The sequence below is a fragment of the Barbus barbus genome (genome assembly GCF_936440315.1).
Source record: "Barbus barbus genome assembly, chromosome: 46".
Lineage (NCBI taxonomy): Eukaryota > Metazoa > Chordata > Actinopteri > Cypriniformes > Cyprinidae > Barbus > Barbus barbus.
The window spans coordinates 2,221,861-2,241,194 of NC_136724.1; the positions used below are offsets into that span (position 1 = coordinate 2,221,861).

Genomic DNA, 19,334 nt, shown 5'->3' on the forward strand with positions numbered 1-19,334 from the left:
GCACAATGAGGTACCTGCTCAGTAAGGAGTACCAAAAAATCTCTGCAGGATGTTCTTGAGAATGCTTTGTTCTGGTGGGAAGGTGTTACTGACTGACAAATCCTGCTGACATCTTCTCAGCACCTTGTCTGGATCCATTATCTGAAGTGTGGATGAGAGTGGAGGCGCGATATGAAGAGTCGGGTGGGTTAAAAGTAAGACTAATTGTCGCCGTCTTAGTGCTGATGTGGCCCCTACGGTGCAAAAGTAACTTTATTATCCGCTTTAACAACCTCAAGAAACACACTGCTCCTCTAGAATCGTTTACGACAATATGTAACTTCATATAACGCAACCTAAACAGGATGCATTTTGTCTCAAACCGGATGACCGAAGCAAAAACAAAAGACTGGTGCTTTACCCAAAAGAGCTTTCCTTACCAAACACATCATGCTTTTGTTTAATCGTGAAGATTGCTTGCATCCCGAGGACATTTGATTCAGGTCATTTGAGGATCAAGGCTATCATGTGCGGTCTTTCCCAGACCGTTGGGTCTCATGAAGAAACTGTTTGTGTTTGTAACTGTCTCTTCTCTTTAATCTGCACTGAATTCTGCTTGCAGGTTGCTGATGGCATGGTGGTGGGCTACTGTTGTTCTGTCATGCTGCGATCAAACGACCCCTCGCAGGGTCTCTCTTGCTATAACAAATAGACCCCCCATGCTTGTTTGCTGGGCCTTGAATCAAGAGATTGTGGGAATGGACTGATTGGCGTACAGAGCAGCATTGGCCCCCCAAATCAGGGTTTGAACAAATAAACTTGAATTAAATCAGTTCCTCGATGGTGCATCCAGAATGACAGAGGGCAACAGATTTCCAGAATGCTCAACAGAGGGGAGCTGACTTTGAAGAATCAGTCATCAGAGGACCATAAAGGCTATCCTGCTCCTAATTGTATTTCTTGTACATCAAGTGCAAATAAAGCAGAGTCAAACCTTAAAATAAAGCAACTCTAAGCTGCAACATACTGTTGGCTCATTTGAAATGCATGCCTTTAAATACATTTCTGCAGAATAAAAAAAATAAAAAGTACCTATACATACGAATCACTGCAGTTTGCAGTTGAAATGAACACTAGAGGCAGTAAAACGCCAACAACTTTTATTCCTTTTCACACAAAGTATGATTTGCATGCTGCAAGATTTGAAAACTGTCACTTTTGAACGTGTCGTCACATATACAGCTTCATATGCATGAGTTTTCTAACTCCGTAGGTTTGCTTGGTAGCTCATGCAATACGGCATTGCACTCGAATGATGAAGTTCTCAACAACACTCCTCGGATATTTGAATCATGAACCACCGTAATACATACCCGAAGCAGCGTAATACAAACACAGCAATACATTCCTATATTCCTTGATATTCGATCTAAGATGGCGCCGCAGATGGCAGCTATTGTACATTGCTCTTCAGTGTTTGTACTGTTTTTGTTTGTTTTTCCTGTTTTTTGTTACTCAAATATGATCAGTTTTACCAGGGATGACCTGCTGAACATTCGGCAGAACACACCACAAAATCTTTTACTGGATTTTGACTATTCGGACATTTTGAACGGATGAACTCCTCCTGCTCTCCCGGACAAACAAGGATTTTTCTAACTCTGCTGCTCTGTGTTTCACGGAAACCTGGCTAAATGGCGACATACAGGACAGCGTACTACATCTGCCTAATTTCCAGCTGATCAGAGCAGATCGGGACGCGGAACCACTGGGGAAATCGCGCAGCGGCAGGACGTGCTTTTACATCAATGAGAGGTGGTGTACAGATGTAACTGTGTTAAAGAAGATGTGCTGTTCAGACCTAGAAACGTTCTTCATTAACTGCAAGCTGTTCTATTCGCCGCGGGAGTTCTGCTCGTTCATTCTCGTGAGTGTCTACATTCCACCGCAAGCGCACGTGAGCACAGCTTTACAGAAACTCACTGATCTGATCACAGAGATTGAGCAACAACACCCGGACTCTTTTTTAATCATTCAAATCTCTCCCGCGAACTGCCAAAATACAGACAGCACATCACATGTTCCACCAGAGACAGTAATATACTGGATCACTGTTACACAGCTATAAAGGACGCTTATCACTCGATTCCACGAGCAGCTTTAGGACTTTCTGATCACTGTTTGGTTAATCTTATTCCGTCCTACAGGCAGAAACTTAAATATGCAAAACTTGTATTAAGAACTTTTAAAAGATGGACTAATGAAACAGAGCGGGATTTACAAGCCTGTTTCTCTCTCACTGATTGGACTGTTTTTGAAAATGCTGCCAACGATCTGGACGAGGTCACAGAGACTGTAACTTCATATATCAGTTTCTGTGAGGATATGTGCATTCCTACCAGGACTCATCTAACTTACAACAACGACAAACCATGGTTCACTGCAAAAATCAGACAGCTCCGTCAGGCCAAAAAAGATGCTCACAGAAAGGGGGATAAAGTCTTGTATAAACAGGCCAAATACACATTGGAAATGGAGATCAGAGTGGCAAAGAGGAATTGTTCTGACAAGCTAAGGAACAAATTCTCTTCCAGTGATCCTGCTTCAGTGTGGAAAGGTATGAAAGATATCACCAGTTACAAGTCACCATCCCCCAGTGCTCTGGAGAATCAACAACTGGCAGACAATTTGAATGTCTTTTACTGTAGGTTTGAAAAAACAACCCACACCCGCCCTGAACACCTCTCCACACAACCATTAACACCTCCAGCAACCCCCCTCTCCCCCACAACTACAATTCAAATCAGTGAAGATGACGTGTGCCAGGTCTTCAGAAAGAACAAAAGAAGGAAAGCACCAGGCCCAGACGGTGTGTCACCAGCCTGTCTGAAAATCTGTGCTGATCAGCTGGCCCCCATCTTCACACAGATCTTCAACAGATCACTGGAGCTGTGCAAAGTCCCCTCATGCTTCAAACGCTCCACCATCATCCCCGTCCCAAAGAAACCCAAAGTTACTGGACTTAATGGCTACAGACCTGTGGCTCTAAAGTCTGTGGCCATGAAATCATTTGAAAGACTGGTTTTGGCTTATCTAAAGGACATCACTGGACCCTTACTGGACCCCCTGCAGTTTGCCTACAGAGCAAACAGGTCTGTGGATGATGCTGTCAATATGGGACTGAACTTCATCCTGCATCATCTGGACCGACCAGGGACTTATGTGAGGATCCTGTTTGCTTTTAACACCATCATCACGGACACCCTTCAGAATAAACTGACACAGCTCTCCATCCCCACCTCCGTCTGGCAGTGGATCAACAGCTTCCTGACAGGCAGACAGCAGTTAGTAAAGCTTGGTAAATTCACATCCAGCACCCGCACAATCAGCACTGGAGCTCCTCAGGGCTGCGTTCTCTCCCCACTGCTCTTCTCCCTGTACACCAACGACTGCACATCTAAAGACCCCTCTGTCAAGCTCCTGAAGTTTGCAGATGACACAACACTGATCGGCCTCATTCAGGATGGTGACGAGTCTGCTTACAGATGGGAGGTTAAGGAGCTGGCTGTCTGGTGCAGTCTTAACAACCTGGAGCTGAACACACTCAAAACTGTGGAGATGATCGTGGACTTCAGGAGAAACCCCCCTGCACTCCCCCCACTCACCATCATGAACAGCACTGTAACAACAGTGGAGTGATTAAGATCTGGTCGACGCTACAGAGCTCTGTACACCAGAACGACCAGACACAGAAATAGTTTCTTCCCTCAGGCAGTCCATCTCATGAACACTTGACAATAAAACGTGGAACACACAACTCTATTATTTATTCACCACACTTGCTTAGTTTTTTTATCTAATTTTTTTCATTTCAAATTTGCACATATCAGACCTGTACACACATAATTGTCTATATTATATATTGTGTTTTTGCTGTTTTGTACATTGCCTATTTGGATATTTGTATTATTCTTTATTATCTGTGTCCTGTCCTGTTGCACTGTGGAGATTCTGTCACTATAACAAATTCCTTGTATGTGTAATCATACTTGGCCAATAAACCTCATTCTGATTCTGATTCTATTCACGTAACAAAAACGTGTCAGGGTCACATTGAACCCATGTTTTAGCGCCAGTCACTGGATGCTTACCTTTGAAACTGCCACAAAACGTACAGTAAGGTACGTAATAATGGTGTTGCATGTATGTCGAATGAGCCTGGGTTGCTAAGCTGCTAATACAAGTAAAATGTAGCTGAAGAAACTGGTTGGCCATCATGGTTTTTCTAGTGAAGCTGGTTGAACATGGTGGTCTTGATGGTCGAGCTAGTTGACCTTGGGACAAAACCAGCATGGCAGCATCCAGAACATGACATGTGCCAATCACCAGAATAGTTTTCAAGATGGATGAGCTTCATAAGGACCAAAATGTATCTTTATCCCACATTTTGAGCACAAATTGAAAGGTAATGCCATTGGACTTCTGCAAGCAGATGGAAAATAATTAGCAAGCTCATACAGGCCAAGTTACCAGTTTCATTTATTTAGCTTATAGTGAGGAAAAGCTTTTGATGAGTTGGTACATTGAGTTTAGGTTTTTTCAAGAACGTCTAAATAAGGTCATTTGAAATCTGGGCTTCACCGAACAGGCTTGTGGGAACATAAAGGTTTCAGTTTCCTTCAGTCACTGAAAAAAAACATAATTCAACTTTGTGTAATCCAGTAATCCAAAAAATCCAAAAAAATGAAAGAAATAGGCCAACATGTGGTATTAATCACAACCTCACATGTATTTAGGAACAAAGTCATCAACAATCAGTTAAAATTTTCCCAGAAGCGGGGGAGGGAGTGAAAGCCAAGTGTTTGTCATGAATGTCCATCTATAGTGACTTGCTGTGGTCAGGGGAAATCCAGAGGGTCATCATTGAAATAAGGGTCTTTGATGCAGTATGTTTTTTAAAATAAATCTTGCAAAAGTACAGAGCACAATTGACATTGTATTGCATCATATGTGTTGGCAACATTAGCGCAGTCACATTTGATTTGAGTTAGGTTATTTGAGAATGGTCTTATACTGTAAACACAGGAAATCATGAAAGGAATAGCCTCAGCCATTAAAACAACAAAGCTCTGCATCAACTCCCTGCCAAAATAATACTAATTTAAAAAAATAAATGATTTGCTGGTTTAAGCTGGTTTTAGGTGTTTTTAGTTTAGCTGATCTCCCAGCCTGCCCATAACCCAGAGCCGGCGCCAGGGCACCTCCATCGGGGGGGACTTTTAAATTTGTTAACGGGGGGGGGGGGGGGGGTTGAGTTGGTGGGAGAATTGCCCGCTCTGTGTGTCATTGTCTTACCGGGGGGGGGGGGGGTTGGTGGAAGAATTGCACGCTCTGTGTGTCATTGTCTCTGACGCTGTTGCTGATGCTCGCTAAAGCGTGCAATGGCTTTCTTATGTGCGCTGTTTTATCGGTACTTTCGCTTTCAAAATCGATCGCGTTCAGCAAGGAGGGGAGAGGATGGAAAGTGGGGGGGCACAGTAACTCGTTTGGGGGGGCACGGCCCGCGAGTGCCCCCACTTGGCGCCGGCCCTGCCATAACCCCTCTAAAACCAGTGAAAAATATCAATACAACCACTTTGGAAGTTGCCAGAAGGTTGCAGGTTCCAAAGCCACAATACTGTATGTTCCATGAATTATCGTTAGTGTGACAATTCAGACACTTAACCTTGTGTTGGTTGACAACATTAGCAAACTTGTACAGTGGTTCAACCAGTAGAGAATAGTACTAGCTTCGTCAAATTCACAGGTTCGATTCCCTCGGAAAGCAGGGACTGATAAAAATGTCTACCTTGATATCAATGTACTGTAAGTCGCTTCGGACAAAAGCATGTGTCAAAACCCACATTATGTTATATGAATTATCACTACTGTGACAATTCAGATACTTTATCTCTTAGCTAATTAGTCTTAACCATACGTTGCTTTGGTTAACAAAATTCAACACTGGGCAATGAGAAGGTCATGGGTTCGATCCCCAGGAAAATGCAATAACTTATAAAATAGGTTCCTTGAATACAATGTAGGTTGCTTCAGATGAAAACATAAATCTGCCAAATGCATAAATGTCAATTACAGTACACCCCTGATTCATTAGGCTTGTATTATACTGGATATCATTTAGACTTGATCATTAAAGTTATTACCGTAGACCCTCTTTAAACTAAAAACAATAAAACTGTGAGAGAAAAGTAGACTCCCTAAGTAGCTTCCTCTGTCTTAATGAGACAACTGAGCTAGTTTGTCTTTCACAAATTTTGACAGTTCAGGGGCAATCACACAAACATGCTCTGAGAAAGACCTAACTGAAATCCAGATGGGATGTTTAACAAAGCATCCTTTGTTTGGATGAATTGAAGCACAGCATTAGCTCAAGAAGTATGAAATATCACCCACAAGTGAATACACTATAATTTGTAAGCAAAATCTTACTTCACTTACCCTGGTTTTATAATCACTGCTGTATTGCACAACAAGAAAAGTAAAAAATCAGCTTTCACAAAGTCATGACCTGAAAAGTTTTCCTTTACACAAATTATAGCAAAAAAAAAAAAAAAAACTCCTTTCCCCTTTCAAAAGCATTAAACACAGCAAACCATTAAATACTGCTAAAAGCTAAACTGCTCCAAAAATAGTGTTCTTGGCCAGACTGCAATCTTGTATTTAGGCCCCGTCCCAACTAGCGCACTTGATGTAGATTTGAGGTCTTGTGTTCCTTGCTGCACGTGCATATATATATATATATATATATTTTTTTTTTTTTATTATTATTAATTATTTGCATTTATATATAGTCAAATTAAAATACCCAATCCAAGTACGGGTCAGGGGGATTCAATTTATTATGTAATTTTTTTTTTAATCATGTTATTGTTTTATAACTAATTGCAGTGAATTAATGTGTTAATTGACAGGCCTATTATGTACACATGCATTGTTTTTGTGTGTGTGTAATACTCCAGAGTTCGTGTCCCAGAGCAGTGTATGGCACAGCAATATCACAGGTCACAGGTGGCCACAGCCACCAGAGCAGGTCTTCTTGTTGTGCGAGTGATTGGGTCTCTCTGTGGTCACTCTATAAATCTGTTATCTCCCATCAACCCTCCCACTGTTAGCATTACAGCTCTCATTATCCTGTAGTCTTCATCAGCAGATTAATACAGCGAGTGTGTTAATCTGACAGGCGCAGACAAACCAATTAAGGGAAGCCGAGGGAGGCTGAGGAGGCGCTGTTAGCGTGATGCAATTCCCAGCATATCTTTGTCATTCTAGTTCTGGTACAGTGCCATTCACAAGAGAGCAGAGATCCATGGAGAAACATTCCTTGAGGAAAAGAAGGTCACAACATCGAGATTCATGCAGGGAAGTGATGAAAGAGTCAAATACTAAAAGCCCAACTTCTTGGCTGATGTATCTATGTCTGTTTATAGATTATATGTCTGCCCCAACTATAGACTGAGCAATACAGCCAATCGGCTTTGGCGAGGATATGAAATTTGGTTTGTCAAAAGTTTGGTGTCCCTTTATTTTTTTTTTTAAAGAAATCAATAATTTTATTCAGCAAGGGCACTTTAAATTACAGTACAGATATTTATAATATTACAAAATATTTCTGTTTCAAATAAATACTGTTCTTTTGAACTTTCTACACATCAAAGAATCCTAAAAATGATCCTAACACTGAAGAAATGGAGCATATATTTCAAAAACATACTGACCCCAAAGTACTTAACATTGGTTAATAATAATAATTTGGGAAATAATATAATCACAATATAAACTGCTATAATTATTTTAATAGATTTTATTTTCGTCCTTTTAAACAATTTTTATTTTTTTTAATCAATCGGAGTCAAATAAAATTAGAATTAAAATGAGTGTAAAGCGATAAACGGAATTAAATCCACTGAACTGCATATTTTACCATCAGAAGTTTAGCTAGAAAGTCCATAGTGTTAAAACACTCATGGTGTTGGGCTAACAAAATGACAATGTTAGAAAGAAAACGACGATTGATCTTTTAGTTTGAATATGCTGCTGCAACTGACTTGCTTTTTACACAGTTTGCTGCAAAAACACAATAATTACCAAGGCACATTTATATATATATATATATATATACCCCCTTCTAATGAACATGTTTGACTACTTTAGTAATTTCTATGAGTACAAATCTTAATGTTAAAGCATATAATAATATTCTAGGGAATTGTGTGCTTCTAATTTTATAGCAACAGTTTGGACAGGACCCTTTTCTATTCTAACATGACAGTGTCTCTGTGTATAAGACACGGTTCAAAAAGACATGATTGATTGAGTCAGTGTGGAAGAACTTGACTGGTCTGCAGAAAGTAGTCAAACATGTTCATTAGAATACTTTTGGCAATATAGTGTATATATATATATATATATATATATAAAATGCTCGTGTAAAATAAAGTGAGAAAACACCTGTTTAAAACATTAATGGCCTGTAAATGTTGCAAAATTGTCCAGCCATTAAGAAGTGAAGTGAATTTTCACATTTACTTTGCAAAGTTGTTCCTCCACACTCTTCAGCTCCTGATGCTGACCACGCATAACCACCATAAAACCCTTCCATCCCTTCGTTCTGTCCATTCTTTCATTAACAGGTTCTTTGCAAAACAGCACGTCCAGACGTAAGCGAAGGAATCTCAATTTGCCACACAGTGTGACTTTCCTCTACCGGCTTAACTTTCAATTTGGACAAAATAGTGCTCACAGTGAGCACGAATGCTAATGCACCTCACGTCAAAGAAATTACTGTCAAGAACTTGATTATTTTTTGTACTTTTCTTAAAATAACTACTCCTTTAAACAGTCTATCCCTCCGAGTCTTGGCCAAAAGAACCAGGAAAAGAGAGATGGAAAAAGAAGAAAACGCTCATTTGATTCAGCCCAAGACGTGTATCAGCCACCTGCTGCATTATACCTTGACAAGTAGCCTGTGTAGTAGCGGCTTGAGAGAGACGGATTCACACTGCCAGTTAGATTGATGTGAGGCTGAGTGTATATGCTACATCTTCACACAGTTTCACAGCCGCCAACCCTTCCCACTGACAGCCACCGACAGCGCCGCCAATCAATCTGACTGACGGCGACTGCGGCCAATCAATGTGATGGCACTATACTGTCAGATTAATAGCCCCGCCCATCACTCTGCCTCACAGGCATGCTCTTATGTCTTTATATTAGAACAGATACTAAACAGAAAGTGCATTAAGATAAAATATTACAAGATTATATTTCACGATTCATTCATTTACAACCTAATGTATCTGTGGTAGAACAAACATCAGAGACGGCACATGAACAAACCAGTTTAACTTTGAAGCAGTTACGTTTAATCACTAATTCAGCTGAAAAGACAAGCAACATTAGCTTTACTGTTAATTAGTTTTATGTTTGAGGAATAAAAAGTCTAAAGAAGATAATTAGCACTGTGATATATGAGATTCCAAAGCATTTTCCTCATGTCGGCATCTCCTTCAGATGAATCAATTTTGTTGTAGCATTCCACATATTTGGATAAAAGTGCCTGTCAAGTGACTAAAAGTACTTTCAATATTAATATTAAACATATACAACAACTGTCATAACACAGCTGCTATTGCAAGCCGAATCACTAGCCAAACTATAACACTATAACATACAATACTGACGTATTTTCAGCATTTAAATGTACAATAATGATGCACTGACGACACCTAAAACGTAAGTTATTTACATATGAACAAGTTACAAATGCAGTCTTATGAACATTGAATTTGTGGCATTAATTGTATTATTATTGTATTCAGTTGTCATATCACTGGCATTATGTTTTCAATTGCATTATTAAATTGCTTACTTATTTACTTAAGAAATTATAACATTTTGTTCTATTCTGTGTGATTTCTGCTGCCAAAGTGTTTCGAAGAATACACAATGTTCACCAAGACTAAACCCTTAAAGAGTGAACATTTCCGCAATCGTTTAACCATTACTTTTCATGTAATATTTACTTTTAATGTTTGCCGTGGAACACAAAAGGTGTTTTCTCCGACATGCTGTGACTGACAATAGAACCAAAAAAAAAAAAGAACCAAAAACGCAACATAATTACAAAAGGAATCAATTTAGTTTGATTCAATTTAGGTTTAGAGGTAGGAGTGGGATTAGCGACTATAAAATCTTTTTAATGCTATTTTGTTACTAAATTGGTCATTTCCCTGCATATTTCAGTCTATTACATTTTATATTTTTTTTTTATTCGCTATAAAATGGGTAGAGGTTTAGGTTTGGGGGTAGGTTAAGGGGTCTAACAATCTTAATCGCTTATAGATAATATGATAAAAATGCATTGACACAAATATCTTAATGATATACACTGCCCTCCAAAAGATTGGAACCGCCCTAGAAAACTGGGGTTTTGGACAATATTGGCATGAATCCTTTTTAATTTGTGATCATTTTGCACTGATAAGGGACAACACAAACTACGAAAACGTATTTTATTACATAAACAGTTTATACATTGAAAAAATTTTTTTTTTTGATTAATCAAAATATCCAGCATTAGCAGTTATTACAGCTCTGCATAATCTGGGCATCAGAGCTGTCAGTTTATTCAAACATTGACTTTGAATTGGCAATCAGTTGTTGAAGCTACAGTATTAAGGTGTGCTGACCCAGAAATCTTTTAAAAACCTGGGCCAAGTTTAAACAAGTAACCAGGCACCACAGCTGGCAAAGGGGCATGTCTGACTTTGACGTGTATATATTGCCATTATTATGTTTTATTGCTGGTCTTCAATGATAATGTCAAGTTACTTTAATGTATTTGCACCAAAAAATAATAAGGATTTATGCTGATATCGTCCAAAACCACACTTTGCCAGGGGTGTTTCCAAACTATTGGAGGGCAGTGTAAAAGATTCGTAAACATTTTACGTTTTTTAGCTAAAATATGTAGCAATTTGTACGTTTTAAACGTTGAAACAAGTCCAAATTGTACGTTTCAGCATCAATAAAAACATACAAAATTGTATGTTTTGTGCTTGTAAATGTTATGTACTAATACCTACATATAAACAATGAGACCAGGCTGGGTATAGCACTAGTACAATTGTAGCTGAATTACACAACTTATTGCTAACTGAAAGCTGACCAAAACCCCAAATCAAATCACTAGCCAATCCACTAATTAAATTCAAAGCTAAACTACTACTCAAAATCATAGATGAATCACAAGCTATATTGCTAGCTAAAAGCTAACCCTATCTGAAAACGTTACTTCTGAATGTTCTCTTAAAATTCAAAAAGTCCCAATTTTTAAATGCAAATAAATAATAAAAACAATGTCCAACTAAAATGTTTCAGAAAAACGCTCCATGAAGGATGTATAAATAATGTGCTAATGTTTTGATAATGTTATTAAAGACCCAAATAACTTTACACAGACATTATATTCTAAGGTTCCTGGATGAAGGTTTGTTCATAACTTTAAGAGAACATTGCCAGAACGAAGGCTTCCTGTTAGCTGGGCTGTTAGCCAAAATCACACGGACATACACACTTCACAGAGCTTATAAATGTCACAAATGATGACCTCAAAATTACCACTCTCACAAAATACCGTGGTGTTCATTTAATCCATAACGTTATAATGTTATTATGTATTATACATGTTAATCCAAAATATGGCTTATTTTTCTCATTTTATTGATTTTTTGCCCTGTTCAAAGGTACTTTAAATGATTTCCGGGAGTAGTCTAAATGACTACTTCACGCTAAAATATTCTGCCACTATGATTACCTCAAGTGCACAAGGCATTCACTACTTTAATGACTGTCATTCAGAGATAGATTCATTCAGAATATTCCTCAAAATGTCTCTCTATGGGCAGAATATGGTTAGTGAGTCTCCAAGAGGCACCAGTCACAGAAACTTCGTTTTACACAAAGTACTATTAATGCACCCATATAAGCCATTTTTTGGAGCGAGCCTTGGCCACAGTGCCTATTTACACTGTTTAATGGGGCTAACCTTTCCCGTCACACACTTTAGAGGTACTTCTCTCTGGAAATCAACAGTTGTGAAGGGCAAATTCAAATTGGTACACCCCCTCCCCTTAAATGAAAGGAAAAAGTCCATCTGTGTGTCACTTTAACTGTGTTTAACGTGTAAGTGAAGTGACATACTGCCAAGTATGGTTACCCATACTCGGAATTCGTGCTCTGCATTTAACCCATCCAACGTGCGCACACACAGCAGTGAACACACACACACAGCAGTGAACACACACACACCGTGAACACACACCCGGAGCAGTGGGCAGCCATTTATGCTGCGGCGCCCGGGGAGCAGTTGGGGGTTTGGTGTCTTGCTCAAGGGCACCTCAGTCGTGGTATTGAGGGTGGAGAGAGTGCTGGGCATTCACTCCCCCCACCTACAATCCCTGCCAGCCCGAGACTCGAACCCACAACCTTTGGATTACGAGTCACTAAGAGCAAATTGAATTTACAAGGCAACAATAATCCAACATCTACTGCATGGTATACTTTCCTTTATCTAGTCTTTTTTTTTTTAAATAAGAAATATTCTACCATTATGTCCATGAGCTTCTCTCCTTGTTGAACTTTATCTAGTCACATAAATTTTACCCATCATCTACCAGTTTATATTTATAGCATTTTAGTCCTCTGAGTTTTCTCTCATTTCAGTCTGTTTTCAAGCTTTAAAGTTTCATTCCTCATCCTGGCCTGTCATAACAGGCATGCGAGACGACATTATCTCGCTAACCTTGTAGCTCAAACCCTGCCATGTCTGCTCCTTCCTGAGTGACAGCAAATATGTCTGAAATGAGTTGTGGCTGCTGAAGACTATTCTCCTGACAGTGATGCAGCACGCTTTGTCAGTCAGGTCTCCACCTTGGTCCTTTAGAAAACGACCTCTGACAAACGCGACAGAGTCCATACATTAAGGTCCGTCCTCATATCCTACAGTGCGTAAAGTTACGTGACAGACATTCTGTCATTCAGAATGTCAGCAATGGGCTATTTAATGTGTGATGTGTTATTGTTGCATTTTTCACATTTTTACAAACAAAAATAATGTGTCATGCAAGTTACAGACAAGTGGTGAAACAATCCTCAGGAGCACGGTGCAAGTTTATGAGATATATGACAATGTGTCAGGCCTACAAAAGCTGAAGCGTGCCATCTTCCCTCAGCTAAACTTTCTCAAACTTTTGCCTTTTTACTTTCCTCCGGAGTAGATGTACAGCTAAACTCTCTGAAGTGCTGCATTTTGAGAAGTTTTAGAGTTTCTCTGCACTGGCGCTGGGTTTTTGAAAGAAAGTGTCGATGCATACATTGGTGCAAACCAACTAGGACAGAATGAGAAGTGAAGACAAAAAGGAAAAAAAAAGAAAGAAAAAAGGTAAAAGACTGATAATAAATAAACCAATAAATAACTGCAATAATCAGAATCAGAATCAGAATGAGCTTTATTGGCCAAGTATGTTTACACATACAAGGAATTTGTTGTAGTAACAGAAACTCCACAGTGCAACAGAAGGACAGCAACAGGACAGGACACAGATAATAAAAACTAAATAACAACAAATAGCCAATAACCAATGTACAAAGCAGCAAAAAAAAAAAAAAAAAAAAATGTATATATATATATAATATAGACAACTATGTATGTACAGGTCAAGTATGTGCAATTTAGAAATTAGAAATGAGAAAAATAAAAATGAAATAAGTGAGTGTGGTGAATGGATAATGTATTAGTTGTGTGTTCCACGTTTATTGTTGAGTGTTCATGAGATGTATTGACTGAGTAAATAAATAAATAATCATTTTAAATATTAATATGTATCCCTGATATTGATATTTAATAAACGTTTTTGTCATTGACTCCAATTCCCCGTACCTGTGGCTGATTTCACTCACAGGTGTTTCCCATTGACTCTGACCTATTTAAGCTGTTCCCTCAGTTACCTCATTGCGAAGTCTTGTCTTGCCATGCAAACATTTCCAAGCGTTTCCTGCATGTATGATTCCCTGTGTATGACCTGGACTGTTTACTGGACTCTGATTCTCTGCTGCCTGCTTATTCTGATTCAACCTGCCTTGTTATTCGATTATCCTGTGTGTTTGCCACCAGCCCTGATCTTCAGCCTGAACTCTGACTTTGATTCTGCCCTACCTACGTTGTGTTCGAAGCTCGTGATTGAACTCTGCCTGTTTGATTTGCATTCTGTTTTAATAAAGCTGCACATGGATGCTAAAGTCACTGACTCCTCGTTACAGTTTTATTATTATAAACAAAATAAACTTTTAATAATAAATGCATTTCTAAAATATTGAAGCTAATGAGTATCATTGTTATCGATAATAAAATAATACCTTTTTTTTTTAAGCACCGGCAACAACAATAATAATTATTATTATTCTATTTAAATATATATAATTTTATTTATTTTTTTAATAGTAAGTTTCACCAATACATTGCTTAATAAAGACATATTAAGTGTTGGTGGTAGTAGTAGCAATAATAGTAATCATTTAATTAAAATAATTTAATAAAACCATCATTTACCGTCCATACTGTCAACAAAAATAATAAAATGGGGCCAAAACAAAGAATAATGATTAAAAAAGGTAGAGGGCTTAGCAGGTGCAATCGGCCATCAAACGCCTTTGTGCTGAATGAGAAGTCATTGACTTACTCATCGTCACACTGTGATGTGAATGCATTTAGTATACAAGGTCAGAACAGGAGGATGGAGAAGAAATCGAGGGGTGAAAGAAAAGCAGGGGGATGAGGAGGAGGAAGAAGAGGGTTTGCGTCAGGTACTAAAGAGCTTATTGTTCAAGATTGTTCGATTGTGAAATGACAAGCATGACGGTGAAAGGATTGGTCTGCCGATTCCAATTGTCTGGCAGGACTAGAACTAGAGCGGAGTTTGAGAGAAATCAGGACTGACTTGAAAGAGTCATGCTGGATGAGACACGGGGCTTGAAAATGACATTAACCCCCATTTACAAAACCGCAGGAGCATGCTGAGTCTGGCTGGGCTGAGCCTGCGTGTGTCCGGCTGCTCATTCATCTGTGCATTTAAACCGTATGTGTCAGGTGGAAACAGGTGGAAATGGAAACAGAAGGTCAGGACATATACTGACAGCGCGTGTGCATACATAGTCTTGCAGAGCATAAAAATGACTATGACTTCAAAGCACATGTGAATTGTCCCTTTTTCTTTTAATGAAATAATTCATAATTCACCAGATATAGCCCTTTGAGCAAACAGGTGAGCTCAAGGACATCTAGTTAACCAGGCCGTGTGTCTAACAAAGTATGTTTCCCTGCATTTTTAAATATTGTATTTTGTGTTCAACAGAAGAAATAAAGTCATACAGGTGTGGGACTACCTGTAAAAAGACCAACTATCCCTTAAACACATGAAAAAAATAAAATAAAATGTTATAAACATCACTATCTTTGCCAAATCAATTATATCCTCTTGGAGCCACCTGGAAACTACCAGCAGACTGATAAGTCATTTACAAACTAGATAAAAAATAAAAATTAGAGTTAGCTGATTTGAGAAAGCTCTGGCCATTTTTGTGTGAAATGACAGGGCTATTTGAGTGTTTTTCTTAACTTACCCATCATTCTACCCATCATGGGAGGTCGTGGGGTGTGGTTGTCATCCAGGCTCTCTCCGGGACACAGCGACTGAGAGATCCGTCGCTCATGTTCGTCTTGTGGAGAGTTCAAAGGTACAGGCGGGCTACCTGGAGCCTCCTGGGAAGGAAAGAAAAAAAAATACACTTCTTTATACTGGCTTACTTTTTAATCTTTCCGCTGCTACTTTTATTGAGCCTTTATAGAAAAGTGTTTCTTGCTGTAAGCACAAATGTCTCTAAATTTTGTCATATGTAACAAAAACCACAGAACAAGTAGTATAAATTAATTTCTAACCCCACTAGTTTTGAACAATGAAGACAGTTGTTGCACAGCTTGTAGAGTACATCTTCAGTGTCTCATCCCCAGGCACTAATGGTAACAGTAGTTACTGTGCTCTTTTGACTAGGCTAGTGAGTGTGGTCTGATCTCAAGTCCTTTGTGAGCTCTTATGTCCTTAGCATTATACATTTCCCTCATGGTAAGTCTGATCGTGAGAAGGTTGCACTTTCTCCCAAAGGAACTACTCCTGAAGGAGGCTGTGTTGAGATGAGGGTCTGTAATATTCCTCTCCCATTCTTACCACCTGGGTTCTGGCAACTAAGAAGACCAAGGTCCAAGGTCTGTTTTTAAACACAGCTCATGGCAACAAGCCTCAAGGGAACTTTGGGAATGCTTACAGTGAAGCAAGGTATTTTATGTGCTTCAGCATGTGATTGAGTGGTTGCTAGGGTGTTGTCAATAGTTGCCAAGCATTTTCTTTCTCGCCCAAGTCATCCATCATTCTACTTATCCACCCATTCATTAACTAAAAACAAGCCTATCGCAAGACATCTGGTAGGGGGGGCACCTGGGGTGGCCAGCCAAATTTCAGGGGGGGGGCGGTGCCACCCCTGGCCACCACGTAGACACGCCCCTGCCCAGGTGTGTAAATTAGGGAGACATGCAAAATGTGCAGAGCTGTGGGTCCCCAGGAACAAGTTTGAAAACCACTGATCTACTCATCCCTCTATTCATCCTTGCTTCCATCCATCCATCCATCCACCCAATCATCTATCCATCATCATTCTACCCATCCATCCACTTATCCATCATCATTTGATTTATAGTCCACCGGGAAAACATTACAAGTCTGACAGCTTAGAAATGTAGACTCACAATTTTATGTTTGTAACACAAATGGTACAGGGCACATTATGCATCAAGGTTAAATACTTGTCGGGTAGAGGTTTGTGCACATCTCTAACTTAAATGTTAGTAGTAATAACAGTGATTACTACATTCCCAATCATGTTAGTAGTAATAACAGTGATTACTACATTCCCAATCAAACACATAAGACAGTAGTTCTGACTATGAGAAAATACAAGTGCCTAAGAGTCAACTAGAGTCAAGTAGAGAGAGAGTTGCTGGTAAACCAATGATTTGAGGTGAGATGAACGTCATGCTCTGATTAGCTAAGGATGGGGTATGAGATATTAGTTAACGATCAGGTAAGCTGTGTGTGCCCGGATCCTCTCTGTGTTATTTTCCCATGCATACCAGAGGAGACATACTGTATGGAGGAATGAGTCTGATGTCTTCTGATCAATAGCAACCAAAAATTATTTTGAGAATCCAGATTCATCCTGGACAGCAGGATGCAGATCACACAAGACATATCTTACTCAATCTGCTCAGGACGTCTGTGGCGCTGCGGTGGGGACAGCAAATTCTGTATTCGGGAGGGAAACTATCAGACTGTTTAATATAGATGAGATGTTTAATGAAGTCTACAGCTGCTGACTTATCTCGCTGGGCCTGATAAAACAGCACGCATAGAAGGGGTCAACGCAATTACAACTTCATCCGACGCAAGTGCAACGGGCAGCCTGAAAATAAACCGCTCAGCCTGACTCTCCTCAATTAGCTTTTCATTACAAAACCAGGATTTGTTTTATGAACCTTTGTTGAAGTCTGACAGTCATGACAGAATGAGAGGAAGATAAAAACGAGATGAGGAAGTATTTCTTAAAGAAATTAGAGGGTGATTGGTTGAAATGATCTGCTTGTTGGAGACACAGATCTTTTACGGCACAGTGTTTGGGAGGGAAGGGAGGTGAACAGTTATATAATAAACCCATTTATTCTGCCTACTCCAGGCGTAATCTCACCTAATCTAGTGTTTACTCAAACAGGATTAGCCATGTGTATTAAAACACCCCCATCTAGTCTGTCTTCCTGTGAGGCTGTGATTGGCAGTCTGCATGGCTAGTTTGTCCTGCATCTGTCATTCTACCTATCCATCCATCAAACCTCCACCATCATTTTACCTATTCATCCATCCATCTGTCCATCCATTCAGCATTTTACCTATCCTTCTATCCTTCCACCCAGCCTTCTACCCATCCACCCATCCATCAGTCTACCTATACACCTATCATTTTACATATCCATCCATATATCTATCCATCCATCAACCATTCTATCTATCCATCTATCCATCATTATACATATCCATTATACCTACCATCATCCATCCATCCATCATTCTACCAACCTATCCATCCATCCATCCACCGTTCTACCTATCATTCTACCTATACATCTATCTACCCATCCATCCATCATTCTACCTACCTACCTATCCATCCATCTATCTGTCCATCACTCTATCTAACCTTCCAACCATCGATCCATATAACTATCCATCATTCTACCTATCCATCCAATCATCATCCGTCCATCCATCCCTCTATCATTTTATCTATCCTTCCTTTCATCCATCCATCCATCCATCCATCCACCTATACACCAATCATTTCACATATCAATCTATCATTCTACCTATCCATCTATCCATCATTATACCTATCCATTATATCTACAATTATTCATCCATCCATCCATCATTCTACCTACCTATCCATCCAACAATTTTCTGTCCGTCCATCCATCCTTTTAACAATTCATCCATCCATCCATCCATGCATCTTTCTACATATCATTCTACCTATCCATCTATCCATCTGTCAGGATTATGGACTGTTTTGTGTGTTTTGCTCCCCATGTGTTCTGTGACCCAGTTTCTCCCTCATGTTGATTGTTTAATTTGATTCCAGGTGTGTCTCCTTAGGGTTCCCTCGTTATCCTGTCTTTAAAAGCCCCAGTCCTTTCAGTTAGTGTTTGTCGGTCCTTGAATTGTCTTCCCAGCCTGTGATCTGTGTTACCTTCTGGATATTAAAGACTCTAATTGTGAATTCTCTGTTTCCTCGTCTCCTCGTTCCCTTGCTCCGTGTTCCCTGAGAGAACCGTGACAGAAGGACCAACCGAATACAGTTACCTCTACGTCTACCCTCCGTTTTGTTTCCGTGTTTTACCCAGTGTTTTTGTTTCCATTGTCCCCCATAGATCCCCTTGTCCGGACCGAATTCCTCCTCCTCCTGCTGGGGCAGGGGGACCGATCTCTGGAGGACCATACGCGACTGGTCCTGTTGTTAGCTAACGTCACCAGCTACCCGGACGACGCGCTACTACAACACCGCGTGCAGAGCGCTGTTGTCCGAAGATGGTCCTCGAGAGGATTTCGCTGCCTTCGTGGAGTGGACTCTGGTGAGAA

At 39.7% G+C, this 19,334-nt stretch overlaps 1 protein-coding gene across 2 annotated transcripts in view; it reads right to left on the bottom strand.

Annotated features, from left to right (window-relative positions):
• pard3aa (par-3 family cell polarity regulator alpha, a) overlaps positions 1-19,334 on the bottom strand; it is a 445,004-nt gene that overhangs the window by 173,318 nt on the left and 252,352 nt on the right. For both annotated transcript variants that reach the window (XM_079409545.1, XM_079409544.1), the window contains exon 14: positions 15,718-15,856. In XM_079409545.1, the coding sequence (XP_079265671.1) occupies positions 15,718-15,856 (139 nt within the window). The remainder of the gene's footprint in view (positions 1-15,717; positions 15,857-19,334) is intronic.